This window comes from Geotrypetes seraphini, chromosome 3, assembly GCF_902459505.1.
Source record: "Geotrypetes seraphini chromosome 3, aGeoSer1.1, whole genome shotgun sequence".
Taxonomy (NCBI): domain Eukaryota; kingdom Metazoa; phylum Chordata; class Amphibia; order Gymnophiona; family Dermophiidae; genus Geotrypetes; species Geotrypetes seraphini.
Genome location: NC_047086.1, coordinates 197,517,093 through 197,534,775, shown reverse-complemented (window position 1 = coordinate 197,534,775; position 17,683 = coordinate 197,517,093). Strand labels below are relative to the sequence as shown.

The window sequence follows — 17,683 nt, the reverse complement described above, 5'->3', positions numbered from 1 at the left end:
GAACACCAAGTCCTACTTCACTCAGTAGCAGTCCTGTTTTTAAGTTTCCTGCCTCATGTATCACCTCACTGCTCTTTCTGTGCTCAGAGAGTGAGAAGGAGGGTAAAGGACTGTTTTCTCTTCCCTCCTCTCCTGTTATCCACCAAGGGGCAGGGCCAGGGATCAAAGCTGGGTGGAGGTGGAGCACTGGGAACAGCTAAGCCCCCACCTCCTTCTCTTTAGGCTATAAATCCACCTGCTGGCTACTGGGGAAAAGTTTATATCCTGTAGCAGTGTGGGAGCTCCATCTATTGTGCCAGGCACCTCTGTCATTTCCTCAGCCTCTCTCCACTAGGAACAGCAGCACAATGAGTTTTAGATCTATGTATTCCTCTACCAGCAGCAGCACCAGCTACCGACCCCTGGCCTCCAGCCAGAGTATTGTCACTGCCCAGAGGTTCGCCCCCTTCAGCAGTGCAGCCAGTGTCCATGCAGGGGCTGGGGGCTCCAGGATCTCTGTGTCCAGGGGCTCCAGCTTGGGAGCTGGCGCTGGATATGGTGCGAACCTCAGCTTCAATGCTGTGGGATCCGGCGTGATCCAGAATGAGAAGGAGACCATGCAGGATCTGAATGACCGCTTGGCCTCTTACTTGGAAAAAGTGCGCAGCCTGGAGTCTGCCAACCAGCAGCTGGAACGCCAGATCAGAGAATGCATGGAGAAGAAGGGACCATGTACCAAAGACTGGAGCCACTATTTCAAAACGCTAGAAGATCTGCGGAAACAGGTGCGCCACATGACCCTCCACCATCTCTACTTTCCTCTCTGCAGCCTCCTGTATCAGCTTTTTTTCTATATCAGCCTTTTCTGTTCTATGCATTGCCTAGTCCTTCACATTGCAGGTGACACAGTTTCACTCCCTTGGGCCTGATTCATGGCAGAAATCTTATTACGCAGGGTGTGTGGGTGTGTCTTTCTACCTCATCTGTGTCCCCTCTATAGTTCCCCCAAGGTCAGTAAAGGGCTTACACGGATCTAATTTAGTGAAGTTAGAGGCTTCTGTGCAGAAAGATAAGTTCCCAGTTTGACAGAAAACTGAATTTCTGCTTGTAGGTTACAGAGAGCATTCACTGAGCCAGAGTGCTTGCTAAAACCTTGAAGGAAGAAATAAGTTTGACCTTGGCAAATAAATACCAGTTAGAAAGGGAAGAGTGCGGGGAAACCAGGAAAGTTTTCTATGGCAAACTACCAGATCAAGCAACATGCAGAGGAGTGCACATCCAGTTATGCCTGTCTGCTTCTCGTAGGCTGGGTTTGAAGAATTTTTCATTCCCCAAACAGCATTTGCTGTCTTGCGATTATGTTATAACCCTAGAATCACATCCCCATCATAAAATTTCAGCAAACTGGAAGACATAAGAACTCACATATTTGAAACATACAGTACTGTACTAAATATTGTCTCCTGTACACACAAATGCAGAGGGGAAGCGTCTGGCCCATAGTGAGCAGAGAGGAACAGTAAATGCTTTTGCACATTGTAACTTTATTTGCCAATTATATTTTATGCTTAGCTTGTAATGGTGGAGTTACATTGTAATGCTCTTGTTGCGCACACATTACATAATAATCTTCCCAGGAGGAGGGCCACCCTGGCCAAAGAGCTGCAAGGGACCCTGCGATATGAGTCTAAAGCAGATAATTCAAGAGGCAGACTGCACAGTTCTAGTTCTAGATAGGGAAGGAGAGCGTTAAACGGATGTTTGTCAGTTCTGCCTCTTGGTCATAAGACCAGGAAACTAAGAGCAAGGGAATGAGAAAGTAGAAGTCTGTCCATATGAAATCCACTGTGACATCAATTTTCCTTTTGAGTGATCAGGGGCCTGGGAAACAAAGGAGTGGGGGAGGGAGGAGGGAAAGAAGTAATGTCTTTACCTGAATCAATACAGCAAGGAGGTAAAAAACCAGGGATCCTCAGATATACCCCGGAAGGAGAAAGGAAGGGGCTTAAAAATCAAGGCCCTGTACCTCTACTCAAAATACACTAGAAAGAGTGGGGTGGAGGAGAGAAGAGACTGAAGTTTCCACCTACATATTAAAACCTCTGGAAAATGGAGAGTTTACTTTATTAGGAAACCATTCTTTGATAATCTCTAGGCTGGACTACTGTAACACACTATACCAAGGTATAACACAGAAAGAAATACGAAGGTTACAAATCATACAAAATACAGCAATAAAAATTATTACTAATTCTAAAAAATACGATCATGTCACACCTCTTTTGCAAGAAGCACACTGGCTACCGATTTCACACAGAATAATATATAAAATCGCATTGTTAACATTCAAAATTCAGAAAAACAATACTCCTATATTCTTATATCGATATTTAATACCATGTTCCCCAGCTAGATCTCTTAGATCAGCTGATCAGTATTTGCTGACCATTCCATCATTGAAAGTAATTGGTACTAGAAGAACCACAACCTTCTGTATCTTGGGACCCCAGCTTTGGAACAAACTTCCTATCTTTCTGCGCGCTGAAACTTCCATAGAAAAATTCAAAAGCAATCTAAAAAGCCATCTATATAAAGATGCATATCAAGCTTAGATAAGTACATAAGTACATAAGTAGTCGCCTCCGCCGGGGCAGACCAGAGGTCCATCCTGCCCAGCGGTCCGCTCACGCGGCGGCCCATCAGGCATATTGCCTGAGCAGCGGTCCCTGACTAATTTTATACCTACCTCTACACTAATCTCTAAACCTTCCACTGCTCTTATCTGTACCCCTCAATCCCTTTGTCCTCCAGGAACCTATCCAGGTCTTCCTTGAAACCCTGTACTGTGCTATTTCCTATCACGGCCTCCGGAAGGGTGTTCCATGTGTCCACCACCCTCTGTGTGAAAAAGAATTTCCTTGCGTTTGTTCTAAACCTGTCCCCCTTCAATTTCATCGAGTGACCCCTTGTTCTTGTGGTTTCTTTCAAATTGAAAAATCTGTCCTTGTCAACCTTTTCGATGCCCCTCAGGATCTTGAAGGTCTCTATCATATCTCCTCTGAGTCTCCGCTTTTCCAGGGAGAACAGCCCCAGCTTCTTCAGTCTGTCAGTGTATGTAAGGTTTTCCATACCCTTAATCAGTTTAGTTGCTCTTCTCTGGACTCCCTCAAGCATTGCCATGTCCTTTTTGAGGTACGGTGACCAATACTGTACACAGTATTCCAGATGCGGGCGCACCATAGCCCGGTACAGTGGCAGGATGACTTCCTTCGTTCTGGTCGAGATACCCTTCTTAATGATACCTAACATTTGGTTTGCTTTCCTTGAGGCTGTGGCGCACTGTGCCGATGCCTTCAATGTCATGTCTACCATCACTCCCAGGTCTCTGACCCCTAGCATTGATCCCCCCATTTTGTAAGTGAACATCGGGTTCCTTCTCCCTATATGCATGACCTTGCATTTCCCTACGTTGAAGCTCATTTGCCACTTTTTCGCCCATTCTTCCAGTGTCGTAAGATCCCTTTGGAGATCCTCGCAATCTACCGTGGTTTCAACCTTGCTGAATAGTTTGGTGTCATCTGCGAATTTGATGACCTCACATTTTGTTCCCGCCTCCAGGTCATCAATGAATATGTTAAACAGGAGCGGTCCCAGCACTGACCCTTGAGGAACCCTGCTCGTGACCCCTTGCCAGTCCGAGTAGTGGCCCTTTACACCAACCCTCTGCTTCCTGTCTGCCAGCCAGTTTTTGATCCATCGGTGGACCTCCCCTCGCACCCCGTGATTCCATAGCTTCCTGAGCAACCGCTCATGTGGTACCTTATCGAAGGCTTTCTGGAAGTCTAGGTAAATTATGTCTATGGGTTCACCTTTGTCCACCTGGCTATTTACCCCCTCAAAGAAGTACAACAAGTTTGTGAGGCACGACCTACCCTTGCAGAACCCATGCTGGCTCGACCTTAGCTGTCCATTTTTTTCGATATGATCACAGATGCTGTCCTTAATCAGCGCCTCCATCATCTTTCCCGGGACCGATGTGAGGCTCACCGGCCTATAGTTTCCCGGGTCGCCCCTTGAACCCTTCTTGAAGATGGGCGTGACATTAGCTATTTTCCAGTCCTCCGGGATCTCTCCAGTTTTTAGGGATAGGTTGCATATTTGCTGAAGTGTCTCTGCTATTTCAGATAAGACATTCTTTCTCGAGTTTTTCTGTTCTCATTTAGATCAAGTCTTTTTTTTATTTTTTTTAAAAAACCCCAATTACTTTTAGACCAAGTTTCACCAAAAATCTTTTAATACCCCTCCTGATGTTGTTCTTCCCTAAATGTTTTTCTTTTTTATTTTTAAACAAATATAGTTTATCCTTATATTCCTTATGTATCTTTAAATAATTATGGATAAGATTGTACGTTTATTGTTCTAAATGGTTTTTTTATTTGTCCCCCTAAACTATTATTGTTATACGCATTGAAATTACTTGATATTGCATTCAAATCAAAACTTTGATAAACTTGAAACTTGAGTAAAGGGAATGTTGCTTTTTGCCTTGTGCACATACCTAGATTTACTGGAAAAGAAGAGAGGCCAGATTCTAAACCTCAGGAAAGGGATAGGAGTCTGAAACTAGTCTGGTAAAACAATGGCCAGAGGGGAGGGGAAAGAAGCCTCTCTCTCTTCTCTGATATCATTAAAATTTGGTCTTGTCAGTATCGCAGAAACCAGTGAAAAAGAGACACAACCTGTAGCGGCACTAGGAAACCAATCAGACGGGAGGTGGGAGGTAAATGTTGGACCTACAGACATCCTTAGAAGAGTTCTGCTGTATGTGAAGAGAATCTCTCTCGTTTTGACTATAAACACACCATTTCTAAGTTTGAACAGCAGTGGCTTTATAAAGGTTGCTCTGCCTGCTAGGAGAAACAACGATGCTGGCTAGCCACGTAGAGAATGATACAGGGCCAAAATTTGTCCCCATTCCTACTCCGTAGCTCAAACTCCACCGCATTAATCCCATCATTTTGGATGCAAAACAATCAGTCGCTTTTTTTTTTTTGTATGAATGAGATTTTGTACTATTGCGGAGACAGGGGTTAGAATGGAATTTGAATTTGGGGACAAACTTTTGCCCCCCTTGTCATTCTCTGTCCAGCAGCCATTAAGCTGCATTAAACCTGTATGGAACGGAAGTCTCGCCCCACCCATTCAGAGGCAGTAAGGTGATCCCTGGGACCGCAGCCAACTCCCTGAATCGCCATTGTTTGCCCGATGCAGGTGTTGTTTGTCTTTCCTAGCACAGCACAGGTGTTCCTTACCTTGGGTAATGCAGATTGTAGTTGCTAGGAGAGCAGATGGCTAAAATGAAGGCGTTTAAAGGAACATGCACTCTACAAAGTCGGTGATGACTAGGTACCCCAGACACAATTCACCAATAAAAAGATTTTAAAATTGGGAGGGGGGGAATGAGCCATTCAGACCACTGTGCATGGCCTCAGTATACACATCATCGCAATGTATGATAAGCGCCTTCCCATAGATACTCCTATAGAAAACACCATGCTAAGCTGCTCATATCTTTCTCCCATGTAGATCTACAATAACACGATAGAGAATGCCCAATTGGTGCTGCAGATTGATAATGCTCGCCTGGCTGCTGACGACTTTAGAGTCAAGTAAGTTTCCTGCACAGAAAACACATGTTACAAGGCAGGGGTCTGTCTTTTCCCTACAAATGTATGGGGTTTAGTAGTTCATTTAATAAAGTGTGGAGCCCATTGAATACATTTGTTACCTCGCAAAAAGGGTCATGTATCTTTCCTTTTCTTAGATTTCCTTACACATCCAGGATGGGGGGAGGGAAATGTGTTTTGAGGATTTAAATTACTTAATTATAATATTGTAATCACATCATATATCTTATTGTATTAATAATTGGGAGGAGGATGGGAGAAAATGATTGTTTTATGTATTACTTGTGTAGTTAATAGTGCGTTTTTATGCAGTATTTTATGTTCAATTAATTGTATTGCACTGTCAAAGATTGAAAATCAATAAAGATTAAAAAAAAAAGAAAACACATATTACAAGGCAGAGGTCTGTCTCTTCCCTACAAAGGTGTTCCTTTAGCTGTTCAGATTTTTTTTTTATAAGGGATCCCACTCCAACAGAAAGTGACTTTACTCTGCCTCCATCTGAATCCCTTCTGGAGGATTTGTGGGCCTAGTAGATATAGTGGAAAAATTGAGACAAGGGTGATCAAAATGATAAATGATGGATCAGCTCCCTACAACAAAGGGCTAAAAAGGTTAGATGGTTGAGGAGAGAAACATCGAGGTTATTTAGCATTTCAGGGGATACCCCATGAAACTCAAAGGTAGCAATTTTGAAACACATCGAAGAAAATATTTGTTCCTTCAGAGCACAGTTTTATGAATTTTTTTCACCAGAAGATGTGGTGAAAGCTATTAACATACTGAGTTTAAAAAGCAATTAGAAAGTTTTGGAGGAAAAGTCTACAAACCAATATACAGCATGTAGGCTTGAGGAAGTCACCACTTTTCTCTAGGTATGAGCAAGAATGGATGATGTCCTCTTTGGGATCCTCCTGGGTATTTGTGACCTGGATTGGGTATTTTTGGAAAAAGGATGCTGAGCTTGATGGACCTTTGGTCCTACTCAGTACATCACATCTTTATGTTATTATACTTATATTACTTTAATCCATGAACTTGTAGGATTTTCCTTCAGAAACAAGTTTACAAGTTTATTAAAAGATTGGTATACTGCCTAATCAGGCTTCAAGGCAATTTACATATTTAAAACAAATGGGGATACATAAAATATTCAGATAAACATGAATCACACAGACTGGAACAGGAGCGAAAGGTAAAAAGGGGAAGATCTACAATATTTGGACAGAAAATAATAAAAGGGAAGAAAGATAGGGAAGGGAAACTTAAAGGCCAGCATCCTTAAAAGGACCTGTTTCTGTGAAGGTTGCTGATAGTAAGCTGTCTGAAATACAACTACCTCTGTCTTGTTGATCATGTCCTGGTTGCTGTAGCCTTCTCCTGGTCTCTAACCCTTCTGTTTGGCACAGGTTTGAGGCTGAACAGGCCATCCGCATGTCAGTGGACATGGACATAGCTGGGCTCCGGAAGGTGATCGACGATACAAACTTGAACCGGATGAATCTGGAGAATGAGATTGAGTCCCTAAAGGAGGAGCTCATCTTCCTCAAGAAAAACCATGAGGATGTAAGAAATATTTTATGGTGGCTAAAAAAACAAAAACACTGGCAAAAGCCTCAAGGAGTCTGATCTATCCTTCTGCCTCTGTGCATTTTAACTTTATCAATCCAGGCAAATGACTAGTTAACCAACTTCTTAAACTGTTAATGATAAATTCAGTTATCTCCATACTAAGATGGGAAAGAGTTCAGACTTTTCTTTAACTTACTTGCCATCTGTGTTCTCTGCTTGCTATACCTAGAGACTCTTTAAGACGTCAACTGCAGTTCCACAATTTGCTCTCATTCTCTCCTCTCTAGGCAATAATATGATTCTTGGTGTCTTCTGCTTTGGTAGGAGGTGAATGGTCTACAGGCTCAAATTGCCAACTCTGGGCTGACGGTGGAAGTGGATGCCCCCAAAACACATGACTTGGGCAAGATCATGGCTAACATTCGAGCACAGTATGAAACTCTGATACAAAAGAACAAAGAAGATGCAGAGAAATGGTACCGGACGAAGGTAAAAGGCAGCAGAACACATTCACTGCTTATTTCTCAAGCCAGCACAGATAGCAGTGAGTCATCAAAGATTGCTCAAGCAAATTTTGCCAAAGGTAGGATCACAGAATTTATAGGATGTATTTTTCCCCCCTGAAAGAATAGTCAGTTGGCATAGTTCACCAGAATCTGCTCTCCATACAAGGTTGGTGTTAATATCTGAGGGGTGTTTAGGCCCCTCCCAGTACATCCCAGAATGCACTGGGCAGGATGCCACCATTTTGAAAAGGCAGGCCCTGAGGCAAGATGGAGTATGCATCCCTTCTGCTATTGTTTCCTTCAAGAAAGATATGGGGGTTTGGAGGGTCCCAACACACAAGTGGGATCCTGACACACACAGGGGATCTGGGGGAGGTTTCAGCACATAAGGGGAGTAGAGGAGGATCGCTGAGCTGAGGCCTAGCCCTGCCACCGGACCACCAGACTACCAGGGATAATGTGTTGGGGTGGCTTTGGAGGGGGTTGGGGGGTTCTGCTGGACCACCAGTTTTATTTTATTCCTTTGGGCATACCCCAGGAAGCTTCAACCCTCGTAGTGACCAATGCTGAAAACCAACAGCATCCATATAATTTGCATGCTGTTAGTGTTGAACATTGGTCGCTAAAATCAGAATGGTGTTTCTCCAGTGTTGTAGCTCTGCAGACCCTAAGAGAGGAAGAAATGTGGCTGCAAGGCCTGTATTTGTGCTATAAGATTCCTCCTATCCATTGCCACTATATCAGGGGATGCGTGATAAAATCTCAACCCCTCTTTATTGAGGATGTAACAGGTAAAGCTGATGGATAGTCTCTATGGCAGTTGGTAAACCTTTTTCTTTATTAAGTCAACACAGCCAAGCTGTATGATAAGAATGTTGTATTTGATAACATATTAAATGCTGCAAAGTCTTTTTTCTCTTTCTCTCCACCAACACCCTTCCATCTCTGTCTCTAGGTGGACGACTACACAGTCCAGGTCACACAAGACACAGAATCTCTTCAGTCTGCCAGAACGAGTGTCACTGACCTTCATCGCACAGTGCAGTCCCTGGAGATCGAGCTGGACTCACTGCGGAACCTGGTAAGGCTGCGGTGCCATTCCTCTGCTCTTTCTGTGCTAGACGTTGACACGCCCCAATGCTCGCACACACTGAAAAAAGGATAATAGAGTGAGAGGAAAGTGTGAAAATGATTTCCCATTACCTCATTGTACAAGTGAAAGTAGCCACATGATAGACGGATATTATTTCTGTTATTATTATCCTTACCTCAGGGATGAGTTTATGTTTTTTGTTTCTTTATCGTGGTTTACTATACCACCTTTCATGCCAAAAATCAAACCAGTTTAGATTCAAAACATAGAATGAAAATAACTGCATCAAATTAACAGCAAAAGGAAAGAAGAAACACAAAACAAAATCACGTAAAAATAACTGTGAGAGAATTCAGGCACAGCCCCCCACCCCAATTTAGCCACCTACAGACTGTTAAAAGCAAGAGAAAACAGGTGGGTTTAAGACAAGCCCTGAATTTTTATTTTTATTTTTTTAATTATTGAAGAAGGAGCAATACATTCCATAAAGAAGGCACTGCAAAGAAGAGGTGCCATGCCTTGTAGCCTCCAGTCTTGTTCATGTTGCTGGAGCTACTAACAATAAGATTGGTAAATCTCAAAGTAAAGTGCTCTTAGATCATTTACTTACACAAGCCATGGCCACTTGGAATTAGGAAGATGTTCTTACAGGGACAAGACTGGCCATAGTGTAATGGGCCAATGAACACAATCAAGTGCACAAGATACTCTCTATAGTATTTGTCTAAGAATATTTCTTGATCAATTTGACTTCCTTCAGATACTCAATGTAACAGGCACTGCTCCCTGAGTCTAAGCTGACTGGGTGGCCTCCAACAGCATTGCTACCACTAGAGGGTGGTGCTTCAATATTGTGTTTTTAAACTTGGGACAGATACGTTCACTGGAGTCCTGCAGAGCTTGCCTCTCCCTCACTATTGAAAACATGATAGCAAAACAGCACCCCCTACTGGCAGGCCTGTAGATGGAGAACTCCCATTCAGCTTAGAGAGAATAGTGGTAATAGAGTTACCAGATTTCATCGGTTAAAAAAAATGACACGTGACCTGCCCCCACACGTACTTCGTCTTTTCTTTCCTGTGCTTGGGGCCACGCCTGGAGGGCCTCCAAACATGCATGGATGCAATGTGATGATGTCACCTGTGCATGCTCAGGAGCCCTCCAGACGCAACTCCAAGCTCGGGGCCTTCCAAAACCTGGACAAACTGCCAGGTTTTGGAAATTCCCCCCGGGCACCTGGACAGTGCACTAAAAAGAGGACATATCTGTGTTTCCCCAGATATCTGCTAACCCTTAGGGCAGGGGTAGGCAATTCCGGTCCTTGAGAGCTGGAGCCAGGTCAGGTTTTCAGGATATCCACAATAAATATGCATGAGATAGATTTGCATCTCAAGGAGGCAGTGCATGTAAATCCTGAAAACCTGACCTGGCTCCGGCTCTAGTGGACCGGAATTGTCTACCCATGCCTTAGGGCAGTGGTTCCCAACCCTGTTCTGGAGGACCACCAGGCCAATCGGGTTTTCAGGCTAGCCCTAATGAATATGCATAAGAGAGATTTGCATATAATGGAAGTGATATGTATGCAAATCTGATCCATGCATATTCATTAGGGCGATCCTGAAAACCCGATTGGCCTGGTGGTCCTCCAGGACAGGGTTGGGAACCACTGCCTTAGGGGATAACAAGTAAAACTAGAAGAGGGCAGGATATTGAAAGATGCTAGCCTTATGCAACACTTTGTGAATTTTCAGCAGCACTATGCAGATAATTGCCAATGACAATAATCTAGACTGCTACAGCACTATCCACAAAGGTGAGGCAGTGTGCCAATTTTCTTTGGAGAGTGGCAATCTTTAGAGTGCTTTCAGGATAACTGTCTCGCTAATTTTAAGACAGCAAAAAGACTGTCCTACGCTTCCCCAGATATCAGGTTCAGTGTTTCTGCTATTCTGGATCGTAGTGGCACTCACCATTGTACCCAGATATTCAGTGCTATTCGCGGCCTGGCTGATGGCAATGAATTTCTACATAATCTTTAAATGTTGCAGTGGGCGGTTAAAAAAATACACTAACTATTACTAGACTCAGAAGAGTTTTCCATTTGCTTTCAAGAAATATAGCAGCATTCCTGATACTCCTATAAGATCATAAGCATTGCCAAAATGGATCAGACTGAAGGTCCATCAAGTGGCAAAATTCATGTCTAAGTATCTACCAATATACCAAAAAAATAAAATAGATTTTATTCTGCTTATCCTAGAAATAGCAGTGGATTTTCCCAAGTTCATCTTAATAATAGCCTATAGACTTTTAGGAAAGTGTCCAAACCTTTTTAAAGCCCTGCTAAGCTACGAGTAATTGTTTCTACCAATAGGCAAAATAAACTGAGATAGCCACAAGTTTATTCAAAATCTTTTTAAAATTGTAATCTTTGTACCTTAATATTTCTGTATTGCAGAACTAACACTTCTTGAAAATTTTGAATTTAGTTCAGATTGTGAATCGCATGTGCTATATAATATTATACTCCAGCATCTTAAAAAAACCTTGCTATTTTCAGAATATCTAAAAAATTTCCTGCAGAGTCCACTAACGAATAACAATGCAAGAACTTTTTATGATAAATTTCTAATTTTAAACTTTGCTTTATTCCTTACCTTTTATGTTCATTCTAGTCTTCTATTTTAAACTGAGTCGAGCTCTGACGAGAGATGACCCGGTATATAAACCAAAGATTTGGTTAGATTAGATCTTTCTGTTCACCTGATCAAGGCTTAATTCTGGAGAAACAGCCTGGAACATTCCACCACTTCTTTTCAGACTTCAGAGTAGCAGGGGTGTGGGCTTTTTCAGGAAGAGCGAATGAGCTTTGGTTCAGGAAACAGTCACTCTTCTCTCAAATCCAGCCTCTCCTGTTGGTCCTTTCTCTGGTCTGCCTGTGTCCAGTCTCCCCCACTCCCCTTCACAGATCTACTTCCTTTTGTTCTAGAAATTAAGCCATGCCCCTGAGCCACCATCTGAGGGCCTCAACCCTGCTAATGTTGCATTGAGCTCATTTGTTCATTTCTGCTGCTCTCTCTGTAGAAAGCTAACCTAGAGGACACTCTGAGGGACACAGAGGCTCGTTATGCCTTGGATGTAGATCACATCAATGGCATCATCCTCCAAAGAGAAGCAGAACTGGCACAAATCCGCAGCGACTGCCAGCGCCAGGCTCAGGACTACGAGGCCCTATTCAACATTAAGATGATACTGGAGGCAGAAATTGGTACTTATCAACGACTGTTGGATGGTGGTGATGATTTTAAGTGAGTATTTGCAAGCCCTATCTAGACCAAGAAATGCTCTATTTTGAGTTAGGAGCAGGGTGGCCATAGTGAACTAATATGGGAATACCAAACTCAGCTTCTAGGGGCTGGATGGTAGTTGATCTTATTATCTTGGCTGTATAATAGCTTTCCCTGCTACTGAATGTTCTCTCCCAGCTCTATGGTTATACAGAGAAATCTACCTATCTATCTATATATAACATAAGAACATAAGAAATGCCAGCACCGGATCAGACCATGGGTCCATCTAGTCCGGCGATCCGCACACGTGGAGGTCCAGCCAGGTCTACCCTGGCGAATACCTTAGTTACTCAATGTGTTTTTCAAGAAGATATGCATCCAACTTGCCCTTAAATCCTGGAATGATGGTTTCCTCCACAACCTCTTCCGGGAGAGCGTTCCAGGCATTCACCACTCGCTGTGTGAAGCAGAACTTTCCGACATTTGTCCTGGCCCTGTCTCCCCACACACACAGAGATAGATACTGTATATAGAGCAGGGGTGTCAAGTCCCTCCTCGAGGGCCGCAATTCAGTCGGGTTTTCCCCAATGAATATGCATGAGATCTATTAGCATACAATGAAAGCAGTGCATGCAAATAGATCTCATGCATATTCATTGGGGAAATCCTGAAAACTCAACTGGTTTGCGGCCCTCAAGGAGGGACTTTGACACCCCTGATATAGAGAGTTAGATAGATTTCTCTAGCGTCAAAATAAAAACTTACAATATTATAATATAAGGTAAATGTATCTTTTGATACTAATATCTCTCTCTATATATACAGTATCTATCTCTGTGTGTCTATATAGAGAGAGATATTAGTATCAAATGATACATTTACCATATACAGTGGTGCCTCACACAACGAACTTAATTGGTTCCAGGAGCAAGTTTGTTATGCGAAAAGTTCGTTATGTGAAACGCGTTTTCCCATAACAATACATGTTAAAAAAAATAATTCGTTCTGTAGCATAAAATATGCTAAGATGACATAAAAAAAGATAAATTTTTTGTTATTATTTTTATTTAGATACATCTAAAAACATACCGTATTTGCCGGCGTATAAGACGACTTTTCAGTACCTTAAAATCCTCCCCAAAGTCGGGGGTCGTCTTATACGCCGGGTACTGTTTACATGCCCTTACTTTACATGCCCTAACATCTCCTTCTTTACCTCCTTACGGTGCTTACGGTAAGTCCTCCTGGCCCTGGCGACCCCCCCCCCCCTAGTTGTTCGGGCCAGGAGGGAGCCTAAATCCTCCTGGCCACGGCAACCCCCTAACCCCACCCCGCACTACATTACGGGCAGGAGGGATCCCAGGCCCTCCTGCCCTCGACGCAAACCCCCCTCCCCCCAACGACCGCCCCCCCCAAGAACCTCCGACCGCCCCCCCAGCCAATCCGCGACCCCCCTGGCCGACCCCCACGACCCCCCCACCCCCCTTCCCCGTACCTTTCTGTAGTTGGCCGGACAGACGGGAGCCAAACCCGCCTGTCCGGCAGGCAGCCAACGACGGAATGAGGCCGGATTGGCCCATCCGTCCCAAAGCTCCGCCTACTGGTGGGGCCTAAGGCGCCTGGGCCAATCAGAATAGGCCCGGGAGCCTTAGGTCCCTCCTGGGGGCAGGGCCTGAGGCACATGGTCGGGTTGGGCCCATGTGCCTCAGGCCCCGCCCCCAGGAGGGACCTAAGGCTCCCGGGCCTATTCTGATTGGCCCAGGCGCCTTAGGCCCCACCAGTAGGCGGAGCTTTGGGACGGATGGGCCAATCCGGCCTCATTCCGTCGTTGGCTGCCTGCCGGACAGGCGGGTTTGGCTCCCGTCTGTCCGGCCAACTACAGAAAGGTACGGGGAAGGGGGGTGGGGGTCGGCCAGGGGGGTCGCGGGTCGGCTGGGGGGGCGGTCGGAGGTTCTTGGGGGGGGGGGTCGTTGGGGGGAGGGGGGTTTGCGTCGAGGGCAGGAGGGCCTGGGATCCCTCCTGCCCGTAATGTAGTGCAGGGTGGGGTTAGGGGTCGCCGTGGCCAGGAGGACTTGGGCTCCCTCCTGGCCCGATATTGTGTGGGGAGTTGGGGAATCGGCGGGGCAAGAGGGCTTGGGCTCCTTTTTGCCCCGATCGTGTCGGGGAGTCGGGGGGGCAAGAGGGAGCCAGGCGGAGAGAGGGCAGTTAAGCCAGTGCCTGCGCGGAAGGATGCAGCTCGGGCGACTTCGTTGTGTGAAACGAAGTTCGTTGTACGGATCAAGACATAAAGTTCGTTGTGCGCAGCGTTCGCTGTGCGAGGCGTCCGTTATGCGAGGCACCACTGTATTATAATATTGTAAGTTGTTATTTTGATGCTAGAGCCAAAGCTGGTATATTTTTACCAACTCCAAACAAAATTGCTTCCAACTCCTATTCCACAGCCCTGGTAATGAGATACAAAACATGCAAATGCACAGAAAGTAGCTCATTGTTATGTGAATACTAGAACATGACTTGCAGTGTACACCAGATGCAGAAAATCAGAGCAAAATAACCCCTGTTTTATTTGATCATGACAGGAGCAGGGGGGGGTCGTCTCAAAGCTGTGGCCTGATTTCCCAGCTAGAACTTAAAGAAGCCTCGGTGCTAATTCCAGATCCACACACCCCCTCACCCCCCCCCCCCGATCAAGGCCACTCTTCCAAAGGGTTTATCATTGGTTTTGTTGGTGGTCCAGTAGTCATTGGGCAGAGGCAATTCCCTGTCACTCCTGCCTTGGCCAGCGCTATCTTTAAAATATTGCCCCTAGCAGTAGTTTCCTGCTACTACCCCTAGGGGTCATGTTTCCATATGAGGGATGCCATGTTGAACACAGTGAGGCTCATAATTTAAAAAAAAAAAAAGCATCCTAGATCGGCACTTGCACATCCTAATTGCCAGGACGTCCAAGTGCCAATAATCAAAACCATGTTTCTGTACTTCTAGAGAGATGTCTCAGCCTCTGTGCATCCAGAGCTCGAGATAGGCATGGTGGAGGCATTTTATGGGTGGGTTTTGGGCATTCATAAGGGCAGGTTAGACTTGACATCTTGAAGTGATAATCAAACATTTTGCAAGATGTCCTGGACAGAACTTAGATGTTCGGAGCTAGACCTGTTTCAGAAATGTCTAAGTGTCACAAAGGTGCTCAAACTGACCAGATGACTACCGCATGCATCAAGGTAAGACACCCCCATACTTCCCTAGTGCTCACTGACCCCCTTCCACCACACAAAATTCGGAATAGAAAGGTACATACTTGGCTCTAGAATAGCAGCATCTGGAATGGGGAAGCCTAGTAGATCATCAGGTGTGTAGAATTACCTGGTGGGTGGGCTTGTGAACCATAGAGGAAGAGGACCCAGGCCCATAAGGCACTCTTAACTACAACATCTATGGTATTAAGCATGAGCCCATCATAACCAACATAAACCCTACTATACTGCTTATAGGTGCCACTTGCAGCCATAAGGGCTTTTGGGGTGATACACAGATAGGTATAGTAGGTTTTGGGGGCTCACCATAAATTATAAGGGGGTTATGGTGAGATATGCATCTGACACCCTTTATATGAAGCTCACAGCGGTGCCCTCTAAGGTGCCCCACTGCTCTGTTGGGATGTCTATGTGGCCAATCCATTACTATGTTGGACCCTCCCACATCTAAATGGACTGGATAAGGACATTTTGAACATGGACTTTTTGTATTCGAAAATGGCCAAAAAAAGTTAAGACATACTAAAGGCCAAATGTCATTTTTTAAAAATGTGGACCTCTAGCAGTTTCAAAAATGGATGTTTCCCCACCCCGATATTTGGACATCTTGCAGGATACATCCAAAGTCAGACTTAGAAGCACTATCAAAAATGCCCCTCCATGCCTGCTAGAGTGGGAGCAACTAGGGATTGCTCCTGCGTGCTGACCACTGGAGCATCAACAAAATAGTGAGGGGGGGCTTTGTGATGTGATGGGGTGGATGGTAGGAAGGTTAGACTGGGTGCTTGATTGGGTTGGAGGAGAAATTTTGACGGCCCCTGTAAGATGCGATCTGCTGAAACTTTGAGAACTGATATTCTTTGATTGAGTGGTGGCTTACAAGCAGTGCTATTCACTTATTAGGGTAGTCAGCAACCGGCAAGACTGTTACACCACAGTTCACTGACTCTCATGCTAAATCAAGGTGAAGTAAAAGCTTGTCTTTTACTGCACCTTGATAACTTTCCCCCTTATTTAAATTTAGTTTAGATCTTTTTCAGGAGGAGATTGAGATGAGTTACATCCAGGTACATTAAGGTGTTTCTCTGTTTCCGCAGAGCTTACAGTCTAAACTTTAAGTGCTGGGATGGGATTGCCTTACATCTATTGATTCTCCAACATCTACTGATTCTCTGTTCTGCAGTAGAAGAAAGCCCTCTTTACCCCTCTAAAATTCAGGCAGTCTTGTCTCCCTGTACTGTGCAGGGGCTGGTTGTTTCTGTCATTGGCCTGACTCCTAACATTAAGGCCCATTTGATCCTCTTTCCCCACAGCCTTCAAGATGCCCTGATTGACAAGAGCAGCAGCAACGCGACACAAATGGTGAAGAAGGTCATTACCACCACACAGAGAGTCGTAGATGGCAAGGTGGTCTCTGAGAGCAACGATACCCATGTTATTAAATCTTAATACCATCCGACAAACACAGCAGATACTGGATCCCATAGATGTCACTTTGGAGGTCATTCTAGAGACGTGCGCCTCCGCGACAGCCTAATTCTAGAACAGCATCTGGAAACCTGGATTCCGTTCTAGAACCGTAGTGTGATCTGTTATCAGCATGCCTAGCCTTTAGGTGCCTGCAGTTATCCTACCCATAGACCTGACGCAACTGCAGGGCAAGGGCACACGCAAATTACTGTATTCTGTAAGCAGTGTGCATAAATGGCAACCCTGCCCATGCCACTCCCGCCCATTCTCTACCCCTTGCATTTGTAAGCCATGTCACTTACGCCCACCCTTACAGAGCAGCGCTATGTCGATTCACTGCCTCTTAGGCGTGGTAAGTGCCAGTTTTCTCTCTGTTTACACACGCAAATGGCACTTAACTATAGGGTGCCCTTTTCTAGCACTGCCCTTCATATGGTTTGCTGATAGCCCAATGGTTGCTTTTTTTTTTAAGTTTAGTCCCTGTTGACATCAATAAAGACCTTGTGTAGAATTCTGTCTCAAATCTTTCTTTAAATTATTTGCTTATTGGGAAGGATGGACAAAAGGAAGGCAATCCATTATGTACAGTGCTTGCTAGTTTCCCGCCGTGCACAGTGGTCTCAAACTCAAACCCTTTGCAGGGCCACATTTTGGATTTGTAGGTACTTGGAGGGCCTCAGAAAAAATAGTTAATGTCTTATTAAAGAAATGACAATTTTGCATGAGGTAAAACTTTTTATAGTTTATAAATCTTTCCTTTTGGCTAAGTCTTAATAATAATATTGTAATTTATAGCTAAAGAGATATGATCAAGAAACTGTTTTATTTTACT

At 44.6% G+C, this 17,683-nt stretch overlaps 1 protein-coding gene across 1 annotated transcript; it reads left to right on the top strand.

Moving 5' to 3' along the window:
- Positions 1 to 244: 244 nt before the first annotated feature.
- Positions 245 to 17,362, top strand: KRT18 (keratin 18). The gene is made up of 7 exons (XM_033937253.1): positions 245 to 764; positions 5,566 to 5,648; positions 7,076 to 7,232; positions 7,563 to 7,727; positions 8,700 to 8,825; positions 11,922 to 12,145; positions 16,695 to 17,362. Exons 1-7 carry the CDS (start codon positions 348 to 350, stop codon positions 16,828 to 16,830), a joined length of 1,308 nt encoding a protein of 435 aa, XP_033793144.1. The 5' UTR covers positions 245 to 347; the 3' UTR covers positions 16,831 to 17,362.
- Positions 17,363 to 17,683: the final 321 nt, after the last annotated feature.

Excerpts from the sequence above, each read along its gene's own strand:
- KRT18 (XM_033937253.1), top strand. The coding sequence starts at position 348 with ATGAGTTTTAGATCTATGTATTCCTCTACCAGCAGCAGCACCAGCTAC. Across the intron at positions 7,233-7,562 it reads TCAAGAAAAACCATGAGGAT|GAGGTGAATGGTCTACAGGC; the intron begins GTAAGAAATATT and ends CTGCTTTGGTAG. Across the intron at positions 7,728-8,699 it reads AGAAATGGTACCGGACGAAG|GTGGACGACTACACAGTCCA; the intron begins GTAAAAGGCAGC and ends CTCTGTCTCTAG.